Here is a 13,248-nt window from a genome sequence, read left to right as displayed (position 1 = left end):
AGTAATACGAACGTGGGGTGATCTCAGGGCTCCCCTTGGCTGACTGTGTTAGTGGCCTTGGAAAGGCATTGCTGGCAGTGAGGAAAGAGAGTGTTCTTACTCGACGCCAACTAGCCCGGAAAAGGTCCCGAATATCGACTATGCAGTACGGAGTATAGACTCTATTCGAGACATTGCCCAATATTTTAGTTGGGGAACTATCTATGATTGACCGGGAATGAGATTCAAAAGCGGCACAAGTCCCCACGCCAGGCGAACTAACCTACTTCAGTACGAAGTATCGATGTCTTTTTGTTCTAATTTTACGGCATTTTCCACAGGGGTTCTCCGAAAAGAAAACTTAGTCGTGCCACGCATCAGGCAGGACATATGGAAGATCGTAAGGTTGGCCATTTGTTATTCGACGCTAAGGCAGCACATAGTGTTCGCATCTGATTGATCGAATATCGTCAGATATTTCTGGGAAAACACGCCTCAGCCGTGACCTGAGACATGACACCGCTAATGTCTGATATAATTCATTGGCCTATTCTACTGCATGGATCCATACAGATGGGGTTGGAGAATTTTTAGATACCTTTTAGGTATAACACCTTTCACTTGGGCTACGCTTTGACGATTCCCTTTTCAGTGATAATTCTGATAATTCCCTTTGTCACGAAATATTCCATTGTCTTCAATCTTCCCTATAAATTGGAATCGGATACTCAGTACTACAAGTGCCCTTTTGGCCACTCTTTTTTATTTACTACTGTGCAACCCCTACGTTTTATACCCTCGGAGATTCCTGCCTAATAGAAATCCGGCGTCATGAGTACACCACTTACAGGAACAGTCATTATCACTGGTGGAAATGGGTTGTTGGGCTCAGAGATCGCTATTGAGATCGCGAAGAAGCAACCTTTCGTTCATTTATTATTGACGGCACGGGATATAAGGACCGACGATGTGCGCGAACTGATGGGGAAGATCCGCTTGATCGGCCCCAGATCGATCGAGGTTCTCGCTCTTGATCTCACCGATCTAAAGTCCGTGGCATCTTTCGCCAAAGCCACCGTCGATCGTGTTCGCTTCAGAGACATTCCGCCTGTGACCAGTCTGATTCACTCTGCTGTCGCTACGTCTTACGCTGTTGATGACCTCACATCAGATGGCTATGACCCGGTGTATCAGACAAACTGTCTATCTCCCTTTTTATTGACCATTGGATTGCTGGAGGCTTTCCGGGCTGGAGATGGTACACCAAAAGGCGGAGCGAAGGTGATCAATATCGGCTGTTCTGCGACATCTTCCGGGAGATTGGACTACTTCGACCGCGACCATGGAAGAAACGGAAGACGACCGGGAACTGCGTTGAGTGCAAAGGAAGGGAATCTTCGTTTCGGGAGTAGCAAGTTAATGGGGAGTGTCGCATTGTATGCATTGAGGCGGAGTTTGATCTGGGTAAGTTGCCATTTTGACCGGGCTTATCTCCCGATTCGCAGTGCGGACTCCTACAGTTCACTAATAGGACCTAATTATAGACCGGAAATATATCGCTTGACATCTTCACCCTGGACCCAGGAGGTATCACTGGCCAGAGCAATCTGCGGACCGGGGCGCCCATGTCGGTCAGAGTCGCACACCAGACTCGGTCCGGGCTTCGGCCATTCCTGCGCATGGTATCCCGAAGCTCCATGAATAAGGCTAGTGTTCCAGCCAAAGCGATAGCCAGAGTTGCATTCCGCAGTGACACAAGGGAGAAGGGGCAAAAGGAACGCTACTTTATTCTCGATAGCGACTACGAGGCCGCATCCGTCTTGCCGAGCTTGCGCGATGGGGAAAAGGTCAACCAACTATTAATTCAAATGATGCAAATGATTGAAGTGGAAACAAAGGAGATGGATTCTCCTGCTCCTCTTCGACCTCAGTTGGGCATGATGTCGCCTCCTACGCTTTCACTATGAGGGGACAATTTATCTATGCATTTTAGCATTGGGGGAATACTTCTGTAAAATTAGCGAAGCCAATTGTCGAAACCAGAGCATTTAATCTGTTATCTACGTTAATCATGCCTAAATCATATTATCAAGTACCTATGCCTACCTATGTAGGTAGTTTCATCTACAGGGGACGGTGATTGCAAGCGGAAGACCGGATTTGGTGAAGACCACAACAGTGTGAGACATTGGATCACATCACCCAAGTCTTCCAAGATTCTTTTGCTTCTTCTGCTTTTCTTTTTTTGTTATTTCAATTCTTCCATAAGACCTTCATTTCTTCCATTCGAGCCTTCTACACCTGGCCTTTTTAAAACCGGGTCACTAGGGGTCCGGCCGCTACATCAGTTCTTGGCCCCCGACGTAAGCGCCTCGACGGCTTGTGACAAGCGCCCGTGATGAACCGACACGTCCTCGAAAAGGGCCACTCTGCCTATCCTAGGGGCTCTGCGTTTTCAAATTCACCGAACAGGTAAGCTGACCACCTAGTCTGAGCTAAGCAGCTCGCTTCTCATTGTCCGAGTTCGGAGCCCTGTCGTCATGCCAGATCACGGAGCTTGAAATCGAGACTGACTAGTATGCCTCCGCCCCCAGGTTCCAGCCTCGCTCGCAACCTGCACTTCGGAGACGCCGACAGCTTTTCCAGCGCCTCTTCCTCCTTGGCGGTGTGTCACTAGTGTTGTTCCTCTTGATCTTCCCATCCTGGCGCGCCGCCATTCTTCCCTCCATCTCGCTCGGCCTTCTCTCTTACCCCGGAGATCTACACCTACAGACGGTTCGGTACTATGATTTATCTGAAGTGCAAGGAACGGAGAAGGGCTGGGAACGCGGAGAGCGTGTCCTGATGTGCACCCCGCTCCGAGATGCCTCGTCGCACCTCCCGATGTTTTTCTCGCACCTGCGAAACCTCACGTACCCTCACCACCTAATTGATCTGGCCTTTCTGGTATCGGACTCTCGGGATGACACTCTAGGCATGCTGTCGCGCATGCTGGAGGATATACAAAATGACGCGGACCCGAAAATGCCCTATGGGGAGATCTCCGTGATCAAGAAGGATTTCGGGCAGAAAGTCCAACAGGACGTGGAAAGTCGACACGGATTCGAGGCACAGGCCAGCCGACGCAAGCTGATGGCCCAGGCGAGGAATTGGTTACTCAGCGCAACGCTTCGCCCAACCCACAGCTGGGTCTACTGGAGAGATGCAGACGTGGAGACTGCTCCGTTCACAATCATTGAGGATCTAATGCGGCACAACAAGGATGTCACAGTCCCGAGTGAGTGGTGATTATTGCTTGGGCATCGAGACCTATACTAACTGGCGTCTGTAGATGTTTGGCGACCGCTTCCAGATTGGCTTGGTGGAGAGCAGCCGTACGATCTGAACTCCTGGCAAGAATCTGAGACTGCATTGGCGCTTGCGGATAGCTTGGACGAGGATGCCGTCATTGTGGAAGGATACGCTGAGTACGCTACATGGAGACCTCACCTTGCATACCTTCGCGATCCCTACGGCGACCCAGATATGGAAATGGAGCTGGACGGGATCGGCGGTGTCAGTATCCTGGCCAAGGCCCGCGTATTCCGTGCTGGTGTGCACTTCCCAGCCTTCAGTTTCGAGAAGCATGCCGAGACGGAAGGATTTGGCAAGGTAAGATAGTAAACAACGAGGCGGTATTGCAATTGCTAATGTTTTCTAGATGGCTAAACGGATGAAGTTCTCGGTGATCGGACTGCCACACTATACTATCTGGCACTTATACGAACCTAGTGTCGATGATCTCCGGCATATGGAAGAAATGGAGGTGGAGCGACTGGCTCGCGAAAAAGAAGAACAACAGCGAGCCGAGCAAAAAGACAACACCCAGTCCAAGTCCCTGGTTGATGATCAGAATGTGGACGGGGAAGAGGTACAAGGCTCTGCTGAAGGCCCGGCTGGCCAGCCCATGAAAGATGCCATGGATTCCACTCAGGGACACTTGAAAGCCCAAGCTGAGAGGGTCGACGAAGCAGAGAAAGCTAAATCATGATCCTCGACTGGATTCCCCTCGCCCGATCTTCCCTATAAACGGGCCGATTCTTTGATCCAGCCGGCTGGATAACGCATTGCATTCTCACATGCGACTTGAATGTCACATTTTTCCTGTCTGGGAAGACCATTTGTCTGTTTACATGAGGGCGTACTCATGCCCATGCCCTGCGAGTGTAGGAGCTTTGCTTTTCTTTCTTGTTCCGTTCTTGCATATGTTTTTTTTATATCTTTTGGGGACATTTCTCTTTCTCACGGCGTCACAACGAAACATAATGGTTGGCGTATCATGGAGAGAAATAATTTGGCCATTCAAAAAAACATTGAAGATTCAATTTCAATGTATTCTCTGCAAGAAACAAGAATAGGCGACCTCTTATGCGGCCTCGGTCCTTGACGATGTAGTTCTAATCTCTATGTGGCTTAAGGTGATATAACGGACGTTACATTCAAAATTGTTCTCCCAGGTCCTTTAGGTTTCTTCTCAGATGTCGTTATATCTTTTCATCACATGTTTCATCCTCGTATTGGTGTTGTAGCTAGAAGTACAGAAGTATTAGCCGCAAAACGTAGAATATGTGTGGTGAAAGAAGTGCAGCATATGCAGAGCATGCAGACGGCGTAATATACGGCTTTCAGATTGGCCCTTTAATGTACCTGCAACATAAAAGACCCTCGAATCCCCCCGTGGCTAATATATACACATTCGGATGAAGCCGAACACCTCTTAGGCGGTGGTCCGTGTGTCTCCACTTCGCGTCAACGCGTCCGAACGTGGATGCTTCATTTCCCCGATTCTGATTTTGCTACTTGCGTACTATACACATTGTAACCTGCAATGTCTACTCAAGACTCGCACAGTATTCTTTTCACACACACCCGCCCCCAGGAAGGGTTCCGGTTACTGGAACTTACCCCAGAGCTGGAAGAACTATTGACATCGAAAGATGCACCTGTGTAAGTTGACGCAATGAAGAGGGGTGCAAGCAGACTGGAAGCAACTCGCGCACTTCTATGTTCAAAATAAACTCCTCCCATCCCAACTTGGTAGCCCTCGACTAACGACTCCCACCAGCCTCGAACTCAAGTCGCCCTCTACAGCCCTCGCACAAGCAGTAGTTGACCCCACTGCCCACGACTACGTCAACCTATGCACACCAACACAAACCTACCGCATCCGCCAAGTGCAATCCTCAAACTCCCTGCACATCCTCCGCCCAAGCCGCGGCGAGATCTCCCAAGCAGATATCAAAGTCGTTGAAGAAGAAGCCGGCGAAAGCGGCGCATTGAACCTCCCAGATGAAGCCGTAACGGCCATTGCGAAGTGTTCATCGACGCTGGAACTGCACGTCCCGCCGGGAGGGTTCTCAGCCATTCTGTTCCTGGAGAAGAGTCTGCGGCTGTATGATCGGCGCAGTGACGATGACGGGGACATAGCGATGGGCGGTTCTGCTGACTCCGCAGGCCCGCTGGGGCCCAAGGAGATGCGTACGGCCAGAGAGAATGTGTGTCAGGATATCCCTGTGTCAACGGCGCAGTGCGAGCAGGGCTGGATGGAGCTTTGTGCGTTTGTGGATGGGGCTGAGGGGGTGGCATGTTGGAGGCCCTCCGCGCGGTCTCGGTTGGCTGTTTGGAAGCGGTTAGTCGAGGGTGCTGTTTTACAGGGCATTGATCTTGAGAAGCAGTTTCTTGTTGGGGACTTGTGGAAGTCTGTTTTGGACGATGATGAGGAGATGGAGCCGCCGTTCCCACGTGCGTTGCTGGAGGCTGTTGTGAGGCGCATCTGTATCGCGGATGAGCGGCCGCCTTTGGCGGAGGACATTAAATGTGAGTTGAAAATGGACGGTGAGATGTTGTTGCAGGTATTGGGCTTGCTAATAATTTCGTACTGTTTTCTAGGGGCGAGCTTTGATAAGGTTGAATGTACACAATGGGTTGGGGAGACATACTTGGCTGCCACTGCCCCGGCTACATCGTCTGCTATTGGAAGAAGCGAATTTCTGCGCGCGTGGAAGGACTGTCTGCCTGAGACATGGAGAGGAGAGGCAACGCTGTCAAGATTACCGGTAACTTGACCTTTCCCCGCATGAGCTACGGCGCAATAGCTGATTTTGACGACAGAATGGCTGCTACAACAGTCCTGACCCTACAACTATCTGCTTTGTTGAACCCTCCCAACGACAGCTAACCAACAAAGCTGCCTCTGCACCAGCCGCAGCCGCGAAGGCTAAGAATACCAGAAATTGGCATGAACTGCTCAAAGGCCGCCGTTGATTGAAAAAGAAAGAAATAAAAAGCTAACGCAATTGCTGCGTAAGATGCAATGGCATCTAATCTATGATGCGCGCGTATCTAGAAGCATCAGGATCATATCTGCCGCCCAAACTCGCCTCAGTCCCGCGCTTCCAGAAAAGGGAAGAATCACGAGCAAAAAGAAACAAACCCTCGAAATGATGCTCTAACGAATGAATGTTTAGCACCAAGTGTACTTCTCATTCAACCACCACTCCACATCCTTGCCCAATCCTTGCTCCTCGCCAGTCCACCGTAAACTGGCGATGCTCTCCTTTTCGCGGTGCACGAGCTCAGCCTTCGGGTCCACCAATGCCACAGCCTTCTGCAAAAGAGGAGTAGGGTTCCAGAATTCAACCTTGCTCATGTTCCATTCGTGCGCCTCTTGTTGTGCTCGCCGGAGGATAGCAGCCATAGCCTGGACAGTGGCCTGCTCCTCCGCCGGAGACGCGGGGTCGTCGTACACCCACCGAAGAATATAGAGGACATTATCCTCGGGTCTCTCGCCGAAGTTCCGATTCCATGCGCAGTACACGCGAGCCTGGTCATCACCAGCGCCCTTGACTACAGGGGAGGAGCGTTCGGAGAACAAGTTTTCGGCATAGAACTCCTCTCGAGCCCAATGCCAGACAAAGTGGTCAAAGTTAGGCAAAATGGCAATCTTAGCACCGCTTGCCTTCTGCGACGCCAGACACATCTGCTCGCGCAGCTTGGCAAGTACAGTCTCGCTGCACAAACACTTGTGAACATCCTCAGCAAATAGATCCCTCGTAACAGCCTTCTCCAGCGCACCCGTAGCAGCCGGTAAAGACATATGGGAAGACGAGAACGGCCGCCACCCGAATTGAGCGTAGAACTTCTTCCCGATATCCGAGAAAAGCACCGTAAACAGCGACTTCCGCCGCGGCTCTTTCTCCATTTCCCACGTCTCGAGTTTAGTGCTCAGCTCTTCCAGCATCCGCTTTGCGTACCCTTTCCCGCGGAAATCAGGCCGGCAGTACACACTCCCCACGCCGTACGTAGAAATTTTCTCCACCTGCCCGTTATGCGCGAGCAGCGCTGTCTTTCTATACGACTCGCACGAGCTGAGGATTGTGCGCTCGTCCTCGGGCTCGTTGCGGTCCACTAGGATCCAGCAGGTTAGGCCATCGCGTGTCAGCCGTTGTTGGAGGAGATGGTTCTCGCGCTCTATATATGTTTCCACGTCTAGGGGCCCTTTCCAGGCGACGCTGTTCAACTTGATTGAGGCAATGCGCTCTGAGGCTGTGGCTGGGACCAGGATCAGGTCTGGAGATTCCCCTGCGGGGAGGGATGGGATCTCTGCGGCAATCATGTCGAGTTGAGCAGAGTTGAAGTATATGAATTGTTGAAGTTGGGGGAAGACGGGAAACCAAGGGCAGGTGCGGAGATATAAGAAAGAGAAATCCGGGGTTCAAGTCCAAAGTTAAAGATGTTCGTTCCGAAGACAAAAAAAGATCAAAACTAAGCCGTGGACCGACGGGGCCCCGATGCCATAATATACTGATCATTTCTAACTTTCTATTCCCAAGATAACTGGTCACACGAACATAGTACCTAGGTATGTCCGATCTAAATCATTACAATTGGACCAACCACACCCAATCCATACCTCCTATCCCCTCACTTTGCATTCCGCATCATGATCCGGGCCGGATCCGCCTGCCTTCTACGTTCAAAGTCAAAATAAAGACGTGTTTCTCTTTGTCACTGGTTCCGAAGCAAAGCGATGGCAAGCGATGTTGCATTGCGTTAGTCCTTAGAGGCCCTTGACGTAAGAGCCGGTCTTTTGCCTCTCGCGGAGGGTTTTGGCGGGTCATGTGAGCCTTGGCGATTATGTCATTGTATTTATTTATTAACGCGTGTACGGACCTGTGTTGATCTTCATTTTTCTTTATATTGCAAGTCTGACGTTCTATATATATGGAATGAAGCTTTTATGCTGTGTGGCGGGGGATTTGACCTCACGCGACCATTTTTATACATACTACTTTCCTTTAGTAACCGACTGAACTACATACATACCAGTAGACTTATGTACTACCATTTTCCCGAACCAAGCAGTCTTCTAGTTCTACCAACATTCGAATTTGGACTTTATAGAAGGACTCGATCTTGAATGTTTTCAACAATATAAAGATTACCTCCCAACCATCACACGACCCCTGGCTACCTACGTATCCATCAAACATCAACACAACTGGTTGTTCACGCATCACAATTTGACTTGGTACGGGAATTTAGACAGGCAGTTCAAAGCCCTGTCGAATGGCGTGGGTAGCGTATGTCAGCTAGCATAGGGCTGGTTGAATTTCCATTTGTGCACTCCATGCTTGTGTCCTTTCGAATAACCCCACTAGTTCTCGTGGCACTAATATCGGTTTAATCTACTCCCGCACCCTCGAGCATGCATGTACGCATGCACCTCTAGTTGGAAAGTGTCTCTCGTAGTAGACGATTCAGATAGTTGCATTCAAATGTCTTTGCCAGATTCCTCTTGTTAAAATGTTTGCTCAGTCTCACCTTTGGGCAGTAGCTCCCTCTCTCTTGGCTTTCACCACACAAGAAGATAACGGTTTTTCGGGTATTGACAAAGCACAAGAGCATAGCTCGCTAGAGTTCGCTTTTCAACAGCATCCATTAACCTAAACTGGATATCCTGCTAGCACGCTTACATACCTAAGTAGCCACCCCCCGAAGGCTTAGGCGGCCTATTTTCATCAGCCAGGTCCAGGATGTTCAGTAGAAGAGCACCGAACATAGACAGAGGAGGTGAAATGTAAATCAGATGACACAGAGAACCCAAAATCAGATAAAACTTCGTGACACAACAGACATTATGGCATTATGTACCTCCATTTCGGACGGAATCATTGTCACTGGGCTCATCAGCGTAGGAGCAGACACGGAAAACGCAAAAACATAACAAGACGACATTGGGAACTAGTTGCTAGTATAGTTGAATTGGCTAGAAAAGAGGATCATGTAGTTGATTTCAACAAAAGAGACGAATGAAATACAACGGGAAAATGGGAGATGGTATGAAAAAAAAAAAGGCCGGACCGCAGCAATAAAGATCAGCGAGGAGAAAGAACCCAAGGGATCAAGCAAGATGCAAAATGAGGTGAACGAAAAGCTATAAAAAAAAGCCCAGTGGCAAATAAAAAAAAGAAGGATGGAGAAGGAGCGTCATGAAAGTGAGAATGAGAAGAAGAGCATGGGGAGAAGAATGAGCACTTGGGAATGAAGTACCAAAAAATGAAAGATATGAACCTGATCTATGTAAGTAAATGCCATGTGAGTCCCAAAAGTCGTCCGCTCCCCGTTTTATGTATTTGCGCCACTTGCGGACGGCAATTCCAGAATTTCCTTCGTCCATCATGTATGTTCGATCATTGGTCACGCTAAATCAAGAATGAGACAGAATTTGGGTGTGGACAGGGGGGTAAAAAAAGATAGGAAAGATGAAAAGAGATAAAAAACAAAAAAACATGATTTCCCCCCAAGGCCTGAAATAGGATCGGAAATTTCGAGGTCATGGTGGCTGCTCTGAGTCCACCGGTTCGTTAAATTTCTGTCGTGCCTCTTCTACCCACAGCTCCAACCGAAGCTCGCCGGCTTCAACACGTCGTACGGGTACTGTTTTGGCACGGCCATTCGAGACCCTGGGGGGCGCTTGCTGGGGCTCGCCGTTCCGCAGCTTAGAGACGGAAAATGGCGCAGTGCATGATCGTAGGTGCACCTTGCCCGGTTCCGCCACAATCCAGGTTTGTTCTTCCTTGGTAGTCCCCGCCGGTGGTAAAGCATCTTCCCGCACTTCAATGCAGACAGTGAAACTGAACTCGTCATCGCGTGGAAGTGGAGTCAATCGGGCACAGGCTGAAGCGAGTCTCGCTAGACATGCTCGGAATTGTGCCTCGAGATCGACCGAGGTTGGTGCGGGCCCCCGGTCTGAGACAGGGGCACCTGGATTAGATGAATCTTCATTTCTGTCTTCAAATGTGGTATTCACCTCTCCCGCAGGCGCACGCGGGAAGCCCGACAGATCAAAGGCATATCGTTCGAGGGGCTGATTTGTGCGAAGAGATGAAATGATGATACTGACTGCGGTGATTGTGCCTTTGAGAATCTCCGTTCCGACTGCGATTGAAGCATCGTTGATGTAGTCACAGACTTTTGGGTGACGGGATTGTCGGACGGGATAGTTGTATGCCCGCACAGGAAGGAAGGTTGCGCGCGGATAGACGGAGCGCAGAAATAGGATTTGATGGACGGAGACGGTGAGGAAATTGGTGAAGGAGGCCGCTAGCGCTGACTGATTTGTAGGCAGCGATTTGGTAGCAGGGACCGGGGCGGAGAAAGTGGTCATGGTGGTGGTAGTGGTACTACTGCTCTCACTGGCAATCGGCATTGCCGTCAAACGATTCGGTATCGTTTCCGCGGTGAGGGTGGTCTTGACGAAGTCTCGAAGAATCTGAATGATGTTCCACCCTAAAGCTAATCATCGCTCTACCTTTCTAAGCCATCGGTCAACGTCACGTCCAATAAATTTTCCAGGTGTTGTTTATGTTTTGGAATCGGTCAAAGTTTTTTGGGTCCCCCGATACTCCGGCCAGCGAGGCGGCGGGTCACGATGATCCGCAGGATAAGATGGCTGATGAGATCAGGGTGAGTAGAGCGACAAAATATAGTCACTCGACGCGGCATGGAAGCGAGGTCTATGAGGGGCAAAGATGGTTGGGTATATAGGGCGTGGAGGAGGGGGTTGTTTGTGTCAAGGAAATCCGAAACGTACGCTTGGGTGGACAAAACGACAAGTAGAAGCAAGCCTCAGAGCATGAGGGATAGAAAGACCATATAATTCCCGAGTGACGATCCCAAGTGCAAGAGAGTGATCACTTTTTTTTTAGATTTAAGAACCCTTGGGGAGGGGAATTCGAGGAGGGGCGTTAAAGCGAAGGAAAGGAGGGGAAGTTTTGAGAGACGGTAACCCTCGAGGGAATGTTTTTTTAGGGAAAAGAGGGCTGGGCCCAAGTTGGAAAATAATGAGGAAAGAAAAGAGGTTATAGAGATGAATCGATGGGATGTACCTCACTCTCTCTCATCGAGGGGAAAAGCAGAAGAAAGGCGGACAAGGCGGACGTAAGTTGGTTGGAAGGGTCACGGTTTATGTCACGTGCAACATGGGTTTGCAGAATCCCATTTCTTCGATTTACTTCGTTTCTTTGATGCTATTTGTTTTTCTCATCTATTACAATTTCTATCTTGAACTTTTTGATATTTTTTTAGTCAAGGTCTTGTGTAGTACCTAGGTAGTTTAGCACGGCAGAGATGGTAGTAAAGTTGGAGGAAAAAGCAGAAACAGAAAAAGAAAAAGAAAAATACAGTGTACAGTGTACAGTATACAGTATACGGTTTCCAGTATTATGCCATATTTGTATGGAGAAAAGAAGGGCACACAGTTTTTCGCCTCTCTTTTTCTTCCCCACTGTGCACTGGTGGATGGGTACTCTATAAGAGGGACGATCATCGGTGGGAAAAAAAAGGGCAGGGAAAATACATAGTGTATCTAAAATATATAAAAACCGTCTACCATGGAATCAGAGTGAAGACCCAACGGGATATAGCCGAGCTGAATTCAAATGTTTGGTTATATGTGTTCCGGTACTTTACCTACCAAGCTTCGAAGATTACAGGGGATTTTATATGAACCACATTACATACATATGTATATAACATATAACATAACCTGGATAGGTACACATAGTAGATTAGACCATGTATGTTACATATTTACAGTTCTTACACCTTTTACATGTCTACCTGGGTAATTTGTATGGTATACATCAATGTACATAGTAGGAAACTACCGGAGGTATCAATGAGGTACCGGGTACACTGTACTGCATCATACGCCTATCCACTCTCTCCAGTAAAGATGCAGTACGCACCATCTGGCTTACCCGATGATCTTCCTACACTGACGGCAGTGGCGGTCATAAGACCAGCGTGCACTTTCCCGAGATCATTTTTGCTTTCTACTTGGAAAAGCCATGCAGGTTCAAACGTATCCTTCATGTACTAGATTATCAATCTTTTCCATCTGTTTCTACAATGTCCATGATTGTACTCCGTAGCTCTTTACCCTTTACGGAGCTTGAGGAGGGGTATATGTGCATAAGTACGGTATACTAGACTCTCTAGGGCTGCACTATATAATCGTTACTATTGGTATACCCCTCTTAACGTACTGCGTTTTATCTATTCTGGATCCTGGTCTTATTAATATTATTTTCCATATTATTTTCCTAGCGTGACCGTGTAACTTCCAAATCATAGTTTCCACAAAATGACACCGAGTCGGCTCAGTGGAACTCCCATCTTTTCCGAAGGACCACCCAATAAGATCGACTAAAAAGATCAGAACCTGGATCTTAAAAGCTCGAGCCAGTTCAACCGGACCATGCAGTCAGCTGCATATATGGTGCAGGTCCTGAAATGGTAAAAGGCAAACCGCTACTCTGTACTCAGTATTGGATCCTTAATGGCTATCTGACCTCGGCGGAGGTCTGATCTCCGGAGGTTCCTGGCATTACACTAGTTCGGGGGATCGTGTGACCTATCTCGAGATGCCATTGGAGAGAAGACATTGAGCTTGTCATCGAGATTTAAGCGTCAAAAGAATCGCTGGTGCTCTTTCGCTGTCCCCTACAATATACCTTCTAAAACTCAGCCAAAAGTACATATGTAAGGAACAAGAAAGCCTAAAATGTGGCGTTGGAGGACCCGTATCAATAAATTTCTGTTTTTCCCACACCGTCCATTCTATTTGACTTTAATCCTTAACATGCCTTTCTGCGTGGGTGCTAGCGCAGATCGGAGTGATCTCCCGTTTCCAAGACGAATCGGCCACGTCTAATTTTGAGGCTA

At 48.8% G+C, this 13,248-nt stretch overlaps 5 protein-coding genes across 5 annotated transcripts; 3 read left to right on the top strand and 2 right to left on the bottom strand.

Moving 5' to 3' along the window:
* Window positions 1–810: 810 nt before the first annotated feature.
* On the top strand, window positions 811–1,946 carry N7525_006746 (glycosyltransferase family protein; the record flags this gene model as incomplete). The annotated part of the gene is made up of 2 exons (XM_002567249.1): window positions 811–1,443; window positions 1,524–1,946. 2 exons carry the CDS (start codon window positions 811–813, stop codon window positions 1,944–1,946), a joined length of 1,056 nt encoding a protein of 351 aa, XP_002567295.1.
* Window positions 1,947–2,377: 431 nt separating this feature from the next.
* N7525_006745 (ANP1/MMN9/VAN1 family protein) lies at window positions 2,378–4,009 on the top strand (the record flags this gene model as incomplete). The annotated part of the gene is made up of 4 exons (XM_002567248.1): window positions 2,378–2,451; window positions 2,574–3,256; window positions 3,311–3,630; window positions 3,680–4,009. 4 exons carry the CDS (start codon window positions 2,378–2,380, stop codon window positions 4,007–4,009), a joined length of 1,407 nt encoding a protein of 468 aa, XP_002567294.1.
* An 837-nt stretch (window positions 4,010–4,846) lies between these two features.
* On the top strand, window positions 4,847–6,282 carry N7525_006744 (putative sister chromatid cohesion protein Dcc1; the record flags this gene model as incomplete). The annotated part of the gene is made up of 4 exons (XM_002567247.1): window positions 4,847–4,965; window positions 5,084–5,835; window positions 5,908–6,074; window positions 6,130–6,282. The coding sequence occupies 4 exons, from the start codon at window positions 4,847–4,849 to the stop codon at window positions 6,280–6,282; spliced, it is 1,191 nt and encodes a 396-aa protein (XP_002567293.1).
* Window positions 6,283–6,481: 199 nt separating this feature from the next.
* On the bottom strand, window positions 6,482–7,633 carry N7525_006743 (uncharacterized protein; the record flags this gene model as incomplete). Its single annotated transcript, XM_002567246.1, has 1 exon — window positions 6,482–7,633. The coding sequence occupies one exon, from the start codon at window positions 7,631–7,633 to the stop codon at window positions 6,482–6,484; it is 1,152 nt and encodes a 383-aa protein (XP_002567292.1).
* Window positions 7,634–9,853: 2,220 nt separating this feature from the next.
* N7525_006742 (putative mitotic spindle checkpoint protein (Mad2B)) lies at window positions 9,854–10,729 on the bottom strand (the record flags this gene model as incomplete). The annotated part of the gene is made up of 1 exon (XM_002567245.2): window positions 9,854–10,729. One exon carries the CDS (start codon window positions 10,727–10,729, stop codon window positions 9,854–9,856), a length of 876 nt encoding a protein of 291 aa, XP_002567291.2.
* Window positions 10,730–13,248: the final 2,519 nt, after the last annotated feature.

This window comes from Penicillium rubens (genome assembly GCF_028828025.1).
Source record: "Penicillium rubens strain IBT 27055 chromosome Unknown utg000003l_segment0_segment0, whole genome shotgun sequence".
NCBI lineage: Eukaryota > Fungi > Ascomycota > Eurotiomycetes > Eurotiales > Aspergillaceae > Penicillium > Penicillium rubens.
Note: the sequence above shows the minus strand (reverse complement) of the source record. Positions and strands in the feature narration are given on the sequence as shown.